Source organism: Diadema antillarum, unplaced genomic scaffold (assembly GCF_040938485.1).
Source record: "Diadema antillarum isolate AM-2024a unplaced genomic scaffold, OU_Dant_1.0 seq00000239_RagTag, whole genome shotgun sequence".
NCBI classification, from domain to species: Eukaryota; Metazoa; Echinodermata; class Echinoidea; order Diadematoida; family Diadematidae; genus Diadema; species Diadema antillarum.
The window spans coordinates 1-16763 of NW_027271286.1; the positions used below are offsets into that span (position 1 = coordinate 1).

General features: G+C 38.0%; 1 protein-coding gene across 1 annotated transcript; it reads left to right on the forward strand.

Moving 5' to 3' along the window:
- The first annotated feature begins 77 nt into the window (after positions 1-77).
- On the forward strand, positions 78-4130 carry LOC139729409 (armadillo repeat-containing protein 1-like). The gene is made up of 5 exons (XM_071640337.1): positions 78-181; positions 980-1193; positions 1872-1988; positions 3116-3190; positions 3942-4130. The coding sequence occupies exons 1-5, from the start codon at positions 78-80 to the stop codon at positions 4128-4130; spliced, it is 699 nt and encodes a 232-aa protein (XP_071496438.1).
- Positions 4131-16763: the final 12633 nt, after the last annotated feature.

A 16763-nucleotide genomic window follows, 5' to 3' on the forward strand; every position in this document is an offset into this window, starting at 1 on the left:
TTCTTAAAATGAGGTTTGAGGTGATTAAACTTCACCTCACTCATCCTTCTAATTTGCATAATATGGAAATCACTGAAATGTCCACTCAGGCCCTCCACTACTTGGCAGAGAGCTCCATCAACCGGCCCATCATGAAGAGAGAGCTGGGTATGCTGGTCAGTCTGGAAGCAGTAGCCAACAGGTGAGTGGACAGAAGTAGCAAGTATGAAAGTCTGGACTACCCTTGAAGGATTGAGTAACTTTACAGTTGTTGGGCTAAATATGAAACTACAAAATGTGAGCCAAAAATTCTCGATTAAAAAGCTAAGGAATAAGTATGCCTCAGGGATGAGACAGTTCTGTCCTAATTCTTTTCAGAAGTCAATGCAACACGTGACTGTAATGGCTGTGCTCTGTTGGCGTGTAGTCGCCCTCATTGCTTTTTTCAATGATTTTCCCTTGAGCTTGAATCAGGGAATCCACGTCTCGTGGCAAATGTCCAAAAATGGAATATCTGTGATGAATTTGAAGGACTGTCATGCTGAAGTAAATTTGTCTTTTGGGGAGAGTCAACTTTGCAATGGATGCATATAGGATTGTTACAGAAAACCTTGTGTTCCTTGATCCTTTTTGTATTTCTTTCCTTTTGTTTTGTTTTGTCTTTTATTTTGGGGATTGTGTTATCATTTGTTTGATTGTCTTGTTTGTGAATATTTTCGTATCATGCCACATTTTGAAGAATGCTCCCCTAACGGGTACTAACTAGTTAAATGTATAGAGGCTGATTCTTCTCCAGTGCACTCCTGTTATAACAAACTCGGTTATAATGAAATTCCGGTCACAATGAAGTGAAAATTCAGACCGCAACATTATCTGCTCTATAGATGCTTTTTATTGTTGATTTGTTTGGTTATAATGACATTTTGATATAACAAAAGAAAACTGCTGGTCCCGAGGACTTCATTATAATGGAAGTCCATTGTATTATCCCATTATGAAGCCCTCACAGTGATACTAAGAGCAGGAATCTAGCGAAGAGCATTCACAAGCGTCTCCTGGCCCCACCATCCCCAAGCCCCCTGAAGGAGAGTCAGAACACGGCCCGAGCAGCTGGCGGCCGACTCAACCCAAAACACCCCAACAAGTTCTTTGTGGGCACCCACAACAAGAAATGGAAGACCATGACGTTTCAGATCGACGGCCTCAATGACATTGTGAGTGTAGATCTTTTTCTCTCTTTATTTGTTCTTCGCTCTTCTCATTGTGCAGTTTGTACAGGTGTATCTTCCTCCTCCTCTTCTGCTTTTTCTTCCTTCTTTCTCTAGATCCTCAGTGTCTCCAATCTTGAGAAAGTGATACATGAGAAGTATTTGATTTATTCAAGTGAGAAGTATGATTATGATGTTTTTAGTTTCACACTGTCCCATTTTCCAAGCAACTACATGGATTAAAGGGTGTGTACAGTTCTGGTCGAGGTGAGGATTTAGCTTTTAACGTTTTGCGAGATATTCAGAAACCACTCTATAAGATGTCAAAGAGCATGCAATTCTAATGGGTACCGATATCAAAAGTTTATTTGATGAAAATCGGTTTTGAAATGGCTGAGATATCCAAAAACAAGGTGAAACAAAGAGATCCTAATAAAGTTGTGGCCTGTCGCCTTTTATTATTATCACTTTTTTGGATATCTCAGCCATTTGAAAACCAATTTTCATCAAATAAACGTTGAATCCTTCTTAAAATTACATGCTCTTTCATATTTCAGAAGAGGTTTTTCATTATCTCACTTACAAATGTTCAAAACATGAATCCCCACCTCAACCAGTAATGTACAGTCCCTTTAAGAGTGATAGCACCAGTGACCTAATATACGTTTTCTTGTATTCTTCCAGGAATGTCGGAGGACCTGTGAGGAGGCTTTGCTACAGGTCAAAGGTATTGTCAGCTTCACCTTTGACCTCATCAAGAAGCGATGCATGGTGAGGACCAGGACGGACCTGAAGCCAGAGGTCAGTTTATTTTAATAAAGGGACCATATAGGTTTGGTTGAGACGTAATTTCAGGTTTCTAACATTTTTTGATGAGATAATGAGAAACTTCTTATGGAATATGAAAGAGCATGTGATTCCATGAGGAATACAACGTTTATTTGATGAAAATTGGTTTTGAAATGGCTGAGATATCCAAAAAAGAGCAATTCTAATAAGTATGGGACCCACACTTTATTACGATCGCTTTGTTTTACTTTGTTTTTGGATGTTTCAGTCATTCCAAACCCGATTTTCATCAAATAAACTTTGGATTCCTCTTTAAATGGCATGCCCTGTAATATATCATAAGTGTTTTCTTGGTATCTCGCAAAAGGTCAAAAGCCCAATTCTCATCTCCACCAATACTGTACCATCCCTTTAAATACCAATTCTTCTGTTCTCACTTCAGTGATTGTATAAAACTTGACATTGCTTTTGTATTGCACCTGCTACTATGTTTGAATATATTGATTTACAGAAGGAAAGACAATGATGTCATAACTAATACAATGTCACCTCAATGGATGAGTTGCCCAGAGGATGCAATGTTCAATAATTTTCTGGAACTTATATTCTTTGTCTTCTTTTGTGCTGAGCCATTGATATCTTCATTTTGTTGTTCCATTTAATTGTTCTAATTGCAGTTATATTCATTAACTTTGTTTTTATTTCTGTGCATCAAATGAAATCTCAAGTCAAACATTGAATAAAAAAAAAAGAAGAATAAGTTCTAGTGAGCAAAAAAAAAGAAATGAGGACATATGTCATATTTATGGGTAACAGTAATGTACAAATTATGCTAGTTACTGTATGCGCCAAATATTTCACGAGGTTTTTATTTTCACGAATTTCGCGAGTCAGGTGCTCTTCGCGAAATTAAAGACACGCAAAAATAATGACTCTGATCCCGATGTGAATGTGACAGCACTCCACGATCGCGAATTTAACCACTCGCGAAATCGTCGGGAAGTCCCGATTCGCGAAAAATTCAGACTCGCTAAATATATGGCGTATACAGTATTGGCGCACCCACATTGAGACTCAGAATACAAAGGATGAGGCTGTCAAACTAATTCACAAATTCCTATTTTCTCGATTGTCCACAGGTGCTAGTCGTTGCAATTGCCAAAACAGAGACAATGTCGGCTGAGCAGGTCATTAAGAATGAACATGGAGAAGAGGTAAGAAAGAATGTCAAAGTTGAGTGTAGAAGTTATGCGTAATGTACCCCCTGCCCCATCCATGGCAATACATTCACATATCATTTTTTTTTACCATGCCACAGCTACAACTTTCCAGCACCAAAACAAAAATTACAAGCGCATCAGAATCTGATGATGCCAAATTTAGAAACAAAGGTTTGAAGAATATCATTTCTTGTTGCCAATCGTGTGTGTAGGCAGTTTGAGGCAAATCTGTAAATTGCAATTCAGCTTCCTGTTTCTTAAATACATCAATTGAGAACATGCATGGTGGTGAGATGACTGTTAGTTGCAGTTGTCAAAAGCTGTCAGACTTGAACCTTTACTGATAAATAGCTCAATAGATGTGTTTCATAGTGCAGTAATGATTTAATGCTTGAATTCCAATGTGAATAATGCAGCACTCTATTAGTAACCTAACTGCTTGTTTCCAAAAGTTGAAGAAAATTACCTTTTTTTTTTGTAATTCAAGGGAAGCAGTTTCTAATTGCAACATCATTGAGACTTACTCAGATCAACTTGCAAAGCACATCAACATTGCACATTTGACATCATACCATCCCTACCCCCCCCCCCCCCCCACCACAAAAAGATAGTGGAGTTTTCAGACCAAATAGAAGGTTTCCACTGTGATGACAGAAAGCTTCCTGTCAACCAGCCAGTGTTTGCATGAAAAAAAAAATTCAAAGCCTGCATTACATGGTATTCCTCCGTCCCATCTTTTTGGCAGGTGATTCTGTCCTTCGGTGCCAACCCCGCCCTTGCCAACAAGGAGAACGACGTCCTCCCTGACTACCTCCCGGAAGAGGACAGCCCCATCAAGGACAAGGCGGTCAAGCGCATCGGTCAGCCGGACAAGAACTCCGGAGGATGGCTCAGCGCGGCTGCTTCTTTCATCTCCACAAACTTCTACTGGTGATGGGAGATGAGGATTGACCGTTCTCACCTTTTTTCTTAAGATGGACTCAGCAAAGTTATGTGTCTATGGAGACACCTACTGAAGAGCCTGATGATAGAAAGGAGGCGGGGGGGGGGGGGGGCTGGGAGGGGGGAAGCATGGGAATTGAGGGGCACTTGGTGATGGGATATTTGTATTGCATTACTATCATGTGAATTGTACTGCCAAAATCATGATGACGGGTGTGGAGAAAGCACATTTGGAGCTCGTCCAGCATTGTTTCCTTCTTTCAGGCAAAGATTTTTTTGATACCCATTTATAAGTGAGATTGAATGAAAATAGCCGCGGTTACACCAGCAAAACTTTGGAAAGGTTAACTTTGAGAACACTTCGCGAAGTTTGTTCATCCATTCACACTGACGGCCAAGATTTTCGAAGTTTCAGTTCTCAATAAGTTTTCAGAGTTTTGGTCACTGGTGCACATGTGTTATACCAAAGAAAGTGCATGCCATCTTACAGCTCTGGAGGCACAACAAACAGGTTCCGGTTGACTTGTCACGTGATGTACACTATGGTTTGCAAAGTTTAAGCTGTATGTGTTCAGACTGCACAAACTTTGTGAAGATTTTAGGGGGTTCAGGAAATATCCCTGGTTTTCACAAGAAGTTTTGAAAGAGGTTTTCAGGAAGTTGCGTTCAGACTTGCTAAACTTTTAGAACTTAAACTTGAAGAACTTGAACATACACTAAGTTCTGCCAGTGTAACCACGACTAATTTGTGGCAAGATGCTCATTTGGTAATCCCAAATTTCTATGAGGAACTTTGAAGAAAAGGATGGAGCCTGTATTCAATAGATGCTATTCAGTTTTGCTGGCTAAGCCGTCATCTTTTTTTGGCTTTTCAAAATCCGCTTCAGGAGCATTGTGTCAAACAGCAGTGGAACTCTAGTGCTAATCTTGAGTCCTTTACACTTGTGCCACGAGAAATTCATAGCAGGTTTATTCATTACCCAAACTAGATCTTGAGTCGTATTAACTAGAGATGATTCTGCAATTAATGGCAAGATTACAATAACATATTGACTGCTCAAATCACCAGGGGTGGTATTCTGAAAATCTTCCTAAGTTTCTTCCTAAGTTTCTTCCTTAGTCAGAAACTTAGGAAGTGCCTAGGAAAGACAAAATTGGTATTCTGAAATTTCTTCCTAGGCACTTCTTAATGCAAATTAGACCATCCTTATCCCCGCCCACGTCCTTTCCTAAGCCAATACAAAATGCCGTATCATAAGGGACCAACCAATGACAATCGCATATTACTATGACGTAGGGTCAAATACACGAGTGCGCGGCATGTCCCCTTTCTCACGCTCATTTCGCGCATCAAAGTACATGTGCGCGCAATGACTGACAAGCGCGCCTATCACGATGCTTGCAGTTTGCTATTCTTAACAACGTGCTTAGGACAGGGGTGGAGCTTTCCTAAATATTTTCCTAAAATTCTTTCCTAAGTGCATTCTAGAATACCAACTTCTTCCTAAGTCAGAAATTTGCATATTCCCGCCCCCTTCCTAAGTTTCTTCCTTAGTCTACTTAGGAAGAAACTTAGGAAGATTTTCAGAATACCACTTAGGAAAAAATCCTGACTTGGGAAGAAATTTCTTCCTAGGAACGATTTCAGAATACCACCCCAGAGGTCTAGTATGGTAAGCCATTTACATAAATTCATGATCTTTAATGTAGCGAAATCAATCTTCATACTGACATGCTTCAGGCTAATTACCTGGCGTTGGAGTTGATTGCAAATCACCTTTAACCCATTGAGGATGGGCTGATTTTGCTACAACAAGCATTTCCCATAGACACTTGCCTGAGTATACCCAGGACTAGTCGTCAATGGGTTAAAGACCCGAGCCTGGGGAGCAGGCCTCGAATTTCGCCAGTTTTAGGGACAGGCAATTTTTGGTTTTAGAGGCACTCTCTCTCAAAATTTTTTAAGGGCAGTGAGGAAAAGTTGCAGTAAGCATGGTAATTTTGAGAGAGGCATTGCGGCAAGTAGATAGGGCATTGCGGCAAATTGCCTTTTGCCTCCCGGTTAATTCGAGGCCTGCTGGGGAGACATGGGTGGCCCAATTGAATCGATTTTCATCCCCTGCCCACCGGGGTTCATTCAAGAATCACAGCTATAGCGCACCTCAGCGAATATGTGTGTCAAAGCATAGTATATGCTATTGGGCAACGGTCAATTCCAGTGGAGTTCCTTCGGGTATATGTGTACTTCCATAGAGATCAGTGATTTAAAGCTGCACACACATCCGAGCAAACCATCTTTCCAACTCCGGAGTGGTATTCCTACGCTGCCCAGGTCTTCACCATTACTTGTAATATACACGCTAGACTTGCCATAGTGGTCACCTGTCTTTAGCAGCCCCCTCCTAATGGTACCCTGTCCAGTGCGACCAGCAGTTCCACTTTCAATATCTCAAAAAGGGGGCACTCATTTGATCTGAAGATACAATATGTCCCCCACCCCACCAACCTTTAAAATGATATAAAAAAGAAAAAAACATTTAGTCTCTCCTGCATAGCACATGAACTCAATATATTGGAATGACTGTTATTATAATCCCATTTCCAAATTGTAGACAGATTTTTAATCTCCATCTAGAAGTCATTATTTATCCCCCCCCCCCTTGTTTTTTTTTTCACCCGAAATCATTTGACCTTCCTATGGAGTGCTACTTCTGAACAAAAACATTTAATTTATCACTTTGAGTAACTGCCTCCCTCTTCCTCAGTGGAACCTTGTTCAAATTAGGTCAAATATAGCGAGATATATGTCCCTGATTTTATGGAATAGGGCCTAATTTTGTAGGTCCCATTCCTGTTTTATCATTTTGTTGTTTTTTCAGCTCTTATATACATGTAACAAGCTACGAGCTATGAGGCCTTTCAGTGTTCCCAAGGAGCTCATTAAAATGAGGTTCACCTGTGAAAATATTGTCATGTACCTGGTATTTGGGAGGGGGGTGGGGGAGAGATTGTATACTGTATGTCCCCAAAAAATTACAACAGGACCCTCTGCAATGATAACTTTAAAAGTAGTGAATCAATCCAAATACAGTGTCAGGGTATGAAACTATAACTTATTACTCACATCTTCCAGAAAACCCCTTTCGCTTTGCTTCAGTGGTCAAAGAGAAAATGAGGATTTTTGTAGAGCATGTCAGGAATCCTTTCCCTCCAAGTTCTGTCCATTGTGTTCATTCAAGTGCTAAACGTGCACAATCAGACCCATGACATGCTTTACATTTCCCTATGACCACTTAACCAAATTGAATGGGGTTTTCTGCAAAATATAGCAAAGATGTTATATTTCAAAACCCTAAGATTGCATTCAGACAGTTCAATCATATTGGAAGTTATCAATGCAAAAGTCTGGTTGTAATTTTTTTAAGGAACATACTGTACTTTACAAATTCTTAAAAGGACAGGTTCACCTTCATATACATGTGGATTGAGTGAAGGCAACAATGTTAGTAAAACACATCAGTGAAAGTTTGGGGAAAATCCGACAATCCGTTCAAAAGTTATGAATTTTTAAAATATCTGTGCAATCACTGCTGGAGGAGAAGACTACTTCAGTGTATGATGTCACATGCGTACAACGATATAAGGAAAATAAAAAGAGAATTTCACAAAACTTGACTTTTTGAATAAAGTGCACATTTCCTCGACTTGTGATAGGGGTAATATTATTCCCCCTGACTTCTGAAAGAGAGAAGTCGAGTGTTCTTTTATTATGTGAGAAAAGTGAGAATATCTTGAATTATCTTTATACTTTCTTTATATAGTTGTACTCATATGACATCACAAGCTATAGTAGTCTTCTCATTCAGCCGTGACTGAGCAGAAACTTCAAAAATTCATAACTTTTGAACGGATTGTCAGATTTTCCTCAAACTCTCATTGATGTGTTCTACTAATATTGCTGCATTCACTCAACCCACATGTCTATGAAGGTGAACTTGTCCTTTAAAGGTATGGCCAGACAGAAAGCAATTGAAATGAGATTTAATTTGAAATAATTTAACAATAGTATTACATACATGGTCATCAGGTAGTATAGCGACCTGAAGATAGATATGTCAAAATTATGGACAAATGATAAATGATGTAATGTAAGATGGTGCTTGTGTTCATCGATGATAGTGTATATTTTGTAAATATGATGATTCCTTTTTCAATTACGTTGTAAATAAAATCCATGTAACAAAGGAGAAGAAATGTCATTCATGTTGACTTGTTCTTTGAGTTCTCTCCCATTAAAGGTATTGTTTACCATTGGGATTAGTAATTTAACCCTATTCCGACTGGGGGGGTCAAATTGACACCCCTCAACATTTCACGCCACGATTCCACAACGCGCAAAGATTTTGCCGCGTGGTTTCATTACTTTTTTTTCTTAAAGTCTCCTGCATATTTTGAGACCAAATTTGCGATGTCCGGGTACACCGTTCTGAAGTTACGTAATGTTTTGGGTATGCATGTCGACCCGAAAATGGCTCAAATTCATGATATTGTGTGCAAATCCAATGCAAATTGTTTTTGGGTTAAATTGATATAGATTTGATTATTTCAACTTTAACCCTAAAAAGACTGGGGGGGGGGCCTAAAAGGCCCCCCCCCCTCGACATTTCGCGCGATTACTCAGCAATACGCAATGCTCTCGCCGCGATGCTCTATGACTTTTTTCTTTCGAGTTTCCCGCACATTTTGACACCAAATTTGTGACGCCCGGGGGTACGATTCTGAAGTTACATAACTTTTTGTACATGCACGTGAGACCGAAAATGGCTCAAAAATGTGATTTTGTGTACAAAGTCAATACAAATTAAGTTTTATCACATGGTTCATATAAATATGCTTATTTTTACTCTCAATGGCTAAAATCAATCTGTTTTAGTAGTATTATGCTTCAAAAAGGGCCTGCCACAAATTTTGCTGAAAAAAACAACAAAAACAAAAGGTCGAAAAAACAAAGAAATACATAAGAAATTCATAAAACAATAAAATGAATAAGAAATTAATTTTGATACCAAATTTTTTTTCAAGTACATTTGCTAAGAATGCCACAAAGAATATCCAGACCAAAAATGAGCACTTTTGGAGCTTTATTTACTGATTTATATAAAAAAGGTCTGATTTCTCGCATAAATTAGCATAATTAATCAAAATAAAATAAAAGAAGACTATTTTGGAAAATTTAAATATACGATCTTGTAGATTACATCGCACACTACCATTGTGCAAATTTCCGCGGCGATCGCGCAATCCACGGCCGAGATCTTAAGGGGGGGCCCTTTAGGCCCCCCCCCCCAGTCTTTTGAGCTACCAAAATAGCCCAGTCTTTTTAGGGTTAAACAATTGAAATTAATCAGTTTTAATGTAGATAAGCTTGAAAAAGTGCTTGCAACAAATTTTGGCCAAAAACAATAGAAAACAAAAGGTAAAAAACAAGGAAATACATAAGAAATTAACAAAACAATAAGAAACAAAAGAAACTGATTTTGATTGTGCTATTTTTTTACAAGAAAATTGTTCAATGTGTCTTGAGGAACTCATACACAAAAATTTAGCAATCATTCAGTCTTTTTAATGGAGTTATAGGTGAAAATATGATTTCATGTGTAAATTTGCATAATTAATTTACTAAAAATAGAACATCAAAATTTTTCTTTTGTATGACCATGTAATCTTGTACAAATGTAGTTGACATCCGGCTCTATGTTCAGGCAAAATTTTGCGGCGATCGCGTGATCGGCGGCCGAGATCTGAAAGGGGGGGGGGTCAAATTGACACACCCCCCCCCCCCCCAGTAAAAACTTGGTCTCAAATAGCCCAGTTAGAATAGGGTATTGTTTACCATTGGGAGCAGTAATTTCAAAAATGCTTGAGTTATCACATTTCATGCATATATTATGTGTAGGTCAGTTGTATCACAAAACATCCTACCACATAAAAACTTTCCACTAATGCCACAAATATAAGGAGATATCACTAATTTTCTCAATAAACCATAATTGTAGATGGTTTAGTCTAGAAACAATTCTGTTATAACTATATTGTTCACATTTTGTACATCAACAATATTGGACTTACTATTGATTATACTGACTCACATTTTTACACTGTTTTTATTCTATACATGTACACTGTACTTGCATTTTTGAAGCACTAAAGGTAAGTTTTGTTTCATCTGCAAATGGTAAATAATGCCTTTAAGATAATTTAGGACTACAATACATGAACTCATGTTGTTGTGCATCGTGCATTGCACTTGCATAGGGAAAACCCTAATACTGTACAATTTTTTCACCATTTGATTTACAAGTATGATTCTTTCATTCTTTACAAAAATACAATGAACTGCTGTTAGCAATCATGACTTTCATTGTAAAAGCCTAAGCAAAGATCCCCGACCTATATCTTCTGCCACACAACATGGAGCATACAAACGCATATGAGCATGTGGGGGGGGGGGGGGGGAGGTCCTGATTTCTTCATGTGCAGTCGGGGACATTCAAAGAGGTTATAATATTGACCTATTCGGTTTTCAACCATTGTAAGTTATTTCGGTCATGGGGGGGGGGGGGGGCTTCCATAAGAAGACAATAAGAATCAATTATAAGGGTTATGCAATGATGTCGGGTGCATTGCTGTCTGTGTCAGTGCATAAAGCCCACAGTGGTGGCTGAAATAGAATTAAAAAATAAATAAATAAACAGCATCTATACCTACTTGCTACCTCTTTCGGCGCATGACACCCACAACCCACATGACTGCCCACAAAAGATACAGAAGAAGAAGAAGAAGAAGAAGAAGAAGAAGAAGAAGAAGAAGAAGAAGAAGAAGAAGAAGAAGAAGAAGAAGAAGAAGAAGAAGAAGATGAGAGCAAACTACAATGTATGAATAATCCATATCATGCATTTGACAATAGATGGCGCTCTCTTGTTTATGTCAGCAGTGCCGTATACGGCACTGTATGTCAGGTTTATGTATCGCTCGCTTTGTCAAGTCGTCTGCAGCAGCAGGCTGTAGGTCTCACACGGGTAAATAATTCCCCGTAGAGACGTGTGTTAAAACTCGAAATTCAAAATATTATGTAAAATAGCTGGGAGAAATGAGATATTTCTCTTCACTAACCTGGATAAATGAAATACACCCTTTCATCTATCAAATTTCCAAGGTGGGTTCTTCATGCAGCTCGAACTCTGTCCGAGGGTCCGCAAAGCCAGACTACTAGTTCTTTTCACCCAAAATATCACCTATTTTCTGTACATGCACCCATTAAAATATAGTCTCTTCAAATTCCATGAGAAAAGCTATCATCTTCCAACCAAAATACAGTTTGTAGAGGAATTCATACTCAATATCTGCAGCTATTATTTTTATTTTTTTTATTTTTTTTATTTTTGGCCAAACTGCATGTGTGTAGGCCTACACTTTCAGGTTCCTCTTCTTAGGATGCCGAGCTGAGATACATACTAGAAGTAAAATGAAACGAATGAGACTCTAAAAGTGATAAGGGTGTTCAAACAAAACTGAGAGAGGAAATGCCTGAAATAGTGATTTAATGATGCCCTTTTATCCCACTTTAATAGCGGAAGAGAAAGAAGATTGACAAATGTCATTGTTTATACGTAGAGGTGAAGAGGTTGAAGACGAAAACCATAACTTACTGGTAAGACATTAATTCTGGAATGTTGTTGCAACATTCAGGAAACGACAATGCAATTGTTCGTGTTTAAGTTATTTGTTCTATAAACATTCATTATTGGAACATGCTGCATTAACATCCTTATGATGGGCTCCCAAGAGGGATTTTTCATTTATTTATTCATTCATTTTTAAAGCAGTCATTGCCTATCAACCGGTATTGTGAGGTATCTTACATGGACGGTATATACTCAAGCGACAGTGTCGCCATTGCATTGCTTCCATTGCATAAATTTACATATATCTCTCCCGATCTCTCCCTCTCTTTCCCTTCTCTTCCTCTTACTTTGTTCTACGTAATCATATTATACATATGAATAATAAGATATATACATGATTATGTATAATGGGTCTCTCTCCCTCTCTTCTCTTCTCTCTTCTCTAGTCTCCTGTCCAATTTTAGTTGCCATGGCAGCTAGCGGCGTCTCGTTTCCATGGTTTCGATAAATTTAGAGGACAATATACTCGCTGATCACTGCGATCATTCGAAATCCCCCTGACCGTCAATACTAATTATTGGTCAACTGGTGATTTAATTTCATCGTTTCTGCGAGTGATCAATCCGAAAGACATTGTTGATTGATTGGAATGAAAATCGCGGTTTTTATAACTTGTTGATTTTCACAGAACAAGAAGGAAACCAGCAAATTAATAGATGGGAAATTTCACTATCGCTAAAGATTATCTTATCCTCGGTTGTACTCAATCTCTTTTTAAAAAAATGAATGGTTATGACAGGTGGCTAAAATGATGAGTGAAGTATTGTTCGAGCCTCATCCTTTCATATCACATTCTATTACACATTATTCAGCTGAAGTATAGCCTACTTACCCACAAATCTTCAAATATTATCATATTGAATCATAAAGAGAAGAATTAATATTTATAGCCTGATATCATTTTTTAGTAATGTTAAAATTATGATTACTGATGTGTAGTGTGTGACAGTTTGTGATAACATGTATATCTTACTGCGTTTACCATACGAATCAATGAAGGAGCTGTCAGACATAAATACCTCGGCTAATGTGTATCAATTTTTGTAATAATCTCATTCCATTTAACTATTATTGACTTTTATTTGATAGACGTTCCTTGATGTTTTAAGATAGTTGATATCAATTGAATGCAGTTTTAATCTAAGATTATCAGAAAGCAAACAATGATTAGAAAACCATGCAACTGATAAACTCCACTGGTAATTCTTGTTCTAACACACTCTCTACCGGGAAGAGCGTCCCATGCACAGCCATGACGGCTGCGGTGTCAAACGCTGAAGATGTTCAGAGAGAACTATGATCGATATATACGTGATGTGATGTGATGTGATGTGGTGTGGTGTGGTGTGGTGTGGTGTGGTGTGGTGTGGTGTGGTGTGGTGTGGTGTGGTGTGATGTGATGTGATGTGGTGTGATGTGATGTGATGTGATGTGATGTGATGTGATGTGATGTGACGTGACGTGAGGTGGTGTGGTGTGGTGTGGTGTGGTGTGGTGTGATGTGATGTGATGTGATGTGATGTGATGTGATGTGATGTGATGCGATGCGATGCGAGGTGATGTGATGTGATGTGATGTGATGTGATGTGATGTGAGGTGATGTGATGTGAGGTGATGTGAGGTGATGTGATGTGATGTGATGTGATGTGAGGTGAGGTGATGTGATGTGATGTGATGTGATGTGATGTGATGTGATGTGATGTGAGGTGATGTGACGTGACGTGAGGTGGTGTGGTGTGGTGTGGTGTGGTGTGATGTGATGTGATGTGATGTGATGTGATGTGATGTGATGTGATGTGATGCGATGCGATGCGAGGTGATGTGATGTGATGTGATGTGATGTGATGTGATGTGATGTGAGGTGAGGTGATGTGATGTGATGTGAGGCGGTGTGGTGTGGTGTGGTGTGGTGTGATGTGGTTTGGTGTGGTGTGATGTGATGTGATGTGATGTGATGTGAGGTGATGTGATGTGAGGTGATGTGATGTGATATGAGGTGATGTGATGTGATGTGATGTGATGTGATGTGAGGTGATGTGAGGTGATGTGATGTGAGGTGATGTGATGTGATGTGAGGTGATGTGATGTGATGTGATGTGATGTGATGTGATGTGAGGTGATGTGATGTGATGTGAGGTGGTGTGGTGTGGTGTGGTGTAGTGTGGTGTGGTGTGGTGTGGTGTGGTTTGGTGTGGTGTGATGTGATGTGATGTGATGTGATGTGAGGTGATGTGAGGTGATGTGATGTGATGTGATGTGATGTGATGTGAGGTGATGTGATGTGATGTGATGTGATGTGATGTGATGCGATGTGATGCGATGTGATGCGATATGTTATAATGATGATAATAATTATGATATTTTTCTCTGTTATTACATTCGGTTATATTGTAATGCGACATATTATATCATATGTTATTATTTATTATCATTAATTATCATCTATTAGGTTACATTCACTTCAACATTGGAAATTATCATGTATATACATGTATTTTATATAATATATATATATATATATATATATATATATATATATATATGAAGAGTTTGTTTGCAAAAACCGATAAGTCCATATTTGCCAAATGGAGATATTTGCGATTAAAGGTCAAGAAAAATAAAGAGAATAATAAGAAAAATTTTGCTTCTTTTGACCATAACTTCAAAAATGTACCTTTATACGTAGTGACCAATATATCATTTAAAAGGTATTATTTTGTACTTTATGACAAAGACCGTATTTCAAAATCTTGAAAAATGGACTTATCGGTTTTTGCGAACAAACTCTTCATATATATACATACATGTGTGTGTGTGTGTGTACATGCATAGATAATATTTAAGTTGTGTTGTGTTGTGTTGTGTTGTGTGTGTATGTAGAAAAAGAGCTAATTAAAAAGGAAAGTAAAGCGAAAGAAGAAAAAAGTGTATGAAGATTATCCATGATATTTTCCATTAGCCTACACTCAGTCCAGCTCAATATTTTGAATCAAAACAAAGTAGATGAAGTCTATAATAAACTAATGACCACATAACGTTTCTTTATTTACCACACAGAAGTTTAATTTCTGTACATTGCTTAATGACACAAGCTTATCATTAAGAAAGGAAATGGTACAGAAGAAATAACATTCCACTGAATCAACAGATTCCGCTGTTCATTGCATCACAGGCAAATATATTACTATGACAAATATATAAATAACCATATCTACTTTGCTTTGATTATCATTCCAATAAACACATTTATTCCGCATGCCTCATCTTCGAGTTCATTGCAGAGAATGGTAAGAACAACACCTGTTCTTCATAAAATTAAAGTGCAACATTAGATCAATAAGGTGGAGGGATTATGAAATAGTTATATGTATGACCAAAGAAAAGAAAATCCTTTTCTAACCCCATGCAGAAGCTGTCATACGGAATAATATCGTGATGTCTCCTTGTTGGTGTAGTCGGAAAGTGACACAATAGTCCAACCAACCAATTCAAAATCCTTTAACAGGTAAGAATTAAAAAAAACAACAACACAATAACAACACCGTGTCATGGTAGCATCCATTTCAAACTTAACAAAAGTGTCGAGAACACGGAAGTTACTATCTAAGACGTATGATAATCTCATAAGGTTTCATGTAATCGTGTTAAGATTAAGTGCAAAATAAACTTGCACGCAATTTTTTAAGGGGTGGTACAGTTTCGGTTGAGATGGCGCTTCAGGCTTCCAACGTTTTTTGATGATGACTTTTTTTAAAGTAATGAGAAAGCGCTTATGAAATATGAAAGAGCTGTATATAATTCTAAATATAATTCAAAGTTTATTTGATGAAAAGTGGTTTAATGATGACTGAGATATCCAAACTAAAGCCATCGTGATAAAAGATGGGACCCTTTGCACCTTTTATTAGGATTACTTTGTTTTACTTTGTTTTTTAATATCTAAGCCAGTCCAAAACAGATTTTGATCAAATAAACTTTGAATTCCTCCTAAAATTGTATGCTGTTTAACATTTTTCATAAAGTGGTTTCTATGTATATCTTGCAGAAAGTTAAAAGCTGAATCCTCACCTCAACCAATACATCCCTTTAACTAGATAGCAACAAAATATGATATGTGGCAAAACATTTAACGTTTGACCCTAAGACAGACATCGCAAAGTTATCACATTTTAGTCGACAACAATGGCAGAACGTGGCTGATGAGATATTACAAAGATGCACATTTCGTTTTAAGATTACAATCTTAAATTTGAATTCTAGCTGATTTGACCTACATTATGTATATCCAGCATGCTTTTACAGCTTCTGAAACTCTCGGAATAATAATCATTACATCATGGTGAGTGACGTCATCGTTTCCTTGACCACGCATCGCACAAAAGCGTAGTGATACAGTTGTGACGTCATGCTCTGCTCCAACCAATGCTAATGAAGAACATGACTCAAGCAACTATTCATCCAGTTCAGTTTTAAGATCGAACTTATCCCCATGCAGTATCCACAGACAAGGCGACTGACTTGTCATGAATAATTGCCAATTGTAATAATATCCTTTTATCTGGAAAATAGTCGCATACTGAACAAGTCGTAAACATGCAGATATCTGCAATGTGTTATGGCTAATTCGAATGACACGAACTGACGAAGCTCCTCGGCTCCTACGTTATAAACACGATCTAGTCCCACTGGTTAGTTCGGCTAGTTTGCAGTAGGCCTATACACGTTTACGTTTCGTAACATCATTTTCCTATCAAAAGAATTCGTTATTGCCTAGAATACACGTTGCATTCTTAGTCTGGCTGAAATCACCAGCTAAGCCAAAAATATTGATAGAGTAATATAAACAGCAACACTGAGACTACAACAATGATATCAACAAT